Below are 1,306 nucleotides of genomic sequence, written 5' to 3'. Positions count from 1 at the left end.
AGCCCCCTGCTTCTGGCCTAGAAGATCAGTTTTATTTACAGCCCAGGCAGCAATTCAGGGGAACTTGTTGTCTGAGCTGTGAGACATTTGTAGAAGTGGTAGTGTGCTGTTTCTGTTTAACACCAGCTGGTGGCCTGGAGTTAAGAGTCCAACAGTTTGGATTCTCCGTGTGTGCCCACTTCTCGCCACGCAGTAGCTTTATTTCATTTGGCAGGATGGTTGATTATTGGGAGTTTGAGGATCAGGCATTCACGTTATGGCCGCGGCTCCTCTGTCGAGACCGCTGTTGCTGACCTCCTCTCCCTCTCCCTCTCCCTCTCCTCCTCTTCAGGCACAGTTTCACATCACGACCCATTTTATGAGCTCTGGAAAACACAGAGAAGTGCAAACTTTAGTGTGGAGGTAGAGCTGGGAATGTGCTCCTGTAGTATCAGACAGTGTGCAGAATAAAAAATTAAAAAAAAACCTCTTAGCTTATTAGATGTGATCATGCATTAATAGCTTATATAGGAGAACCCATTAATACCACTAAGAGAGATAATACTAAAGTCAAGGATTACCAGCGTACTGGTGGCAAAACTAGGTGCTTTGTTGATACAAGAACTGGCTTGGCAACAAATAAGATACTGTTGGCAATGATTTACGGGAAATATGAAGATGGGTGGAACCCTTCTATAACCAAATTAGACCTTGAATATTGTTGTTGTCGTGTGCAAAGGTCATTGCTAAATTTAATTTTTTAACCTAAATTGAAGGTTGTGTGATCCTCTGGGGTTTACAAAGCTTTAGTGTCCGTTAGGATTACAAAGACCTCACAAAGCCAGGGTTTTCAGGACATGTTTACTGTTCATGCCCTTAATGAGTGTCTGTACTAATAGATAAGTTTCACTGATCAAGGCGCTCACCTATTCCAGCAGCGAGTAAGCTGTCTGCCCATCGGCGCCTCTGGATTCAGACACACTTGCTCGTTGTTACTCTTCAGTGTCACTCTGAAAAAAACATGTAAAAATCCACACTTTGAGTCACATTCATCTGGATGTGCGTGTGTGGGAATGTGTGTGTCAGCAGGATCTGGTACTCACATGACTGTGATTTTGCTGCAGCTGGGGCTCTTTTGGTAGACTGTGAGCTCTTTCAGTTGCCCTCTGACGCCTGGTTGTGTGTGTGGGCACAAGCATCTTCCCGGGACAAACGTGCTGTCTGACTCTCTCACTGCACAGACATAGTAACGGGATTACAGGTTAATTCGATACCGTGCAACACGAGCAGGGATTTAAGTTACTGCAAGTTCACATGTTAAAGACAG

The 1,306-nt window shown here is 44.6% G+C and overlaps 1 protein-coding gene across 1 annotated transcript; it reads right to left on the bottom strand.

Moving 5' to 3' along the window:
• Positions 1–10: 10 nt before the first annotated feature.
• Positions 11–1,225, bottom strand: LOC111670395 (C-X-C motif chemokine 11-like; the record flags this gene model as incomplete). The annotated part of the gene is given in 3 exon segments (XM_023427099.2): positions 11–365; positions 906–989; positions 1,083–1,225. Coding segments are annotated over 3 exon segments (369 nt in total), but the record flags the coding sequence as incomplete, so codon positions are not given.
• Positions 1,226–1,306: the final 81 nt, after the last annotated feature.

Source organism: Seriola lalandi, unplaced genomic scaffold (genome assembly GCF_002814215.2).
Source record: "Seriola lalandi dorsalis isolate HSWRI2012SDOR001 ecotype SW California unplaced genomic scaffold, Sedor1 jcf7180002005768, whole genome shotgun sequence".
Lineage (NCBI taxonomy): Eukaryota > Metazoa > Chordata > Actinopteri > Carangiformes > Carangidae > Seriola > Seriola lalandi.
The sequence above is the reverse complement of the archived record's forward strand: the minus strand, read 5'-3'. Positions and strand labels throughout refer to the sequence as shown.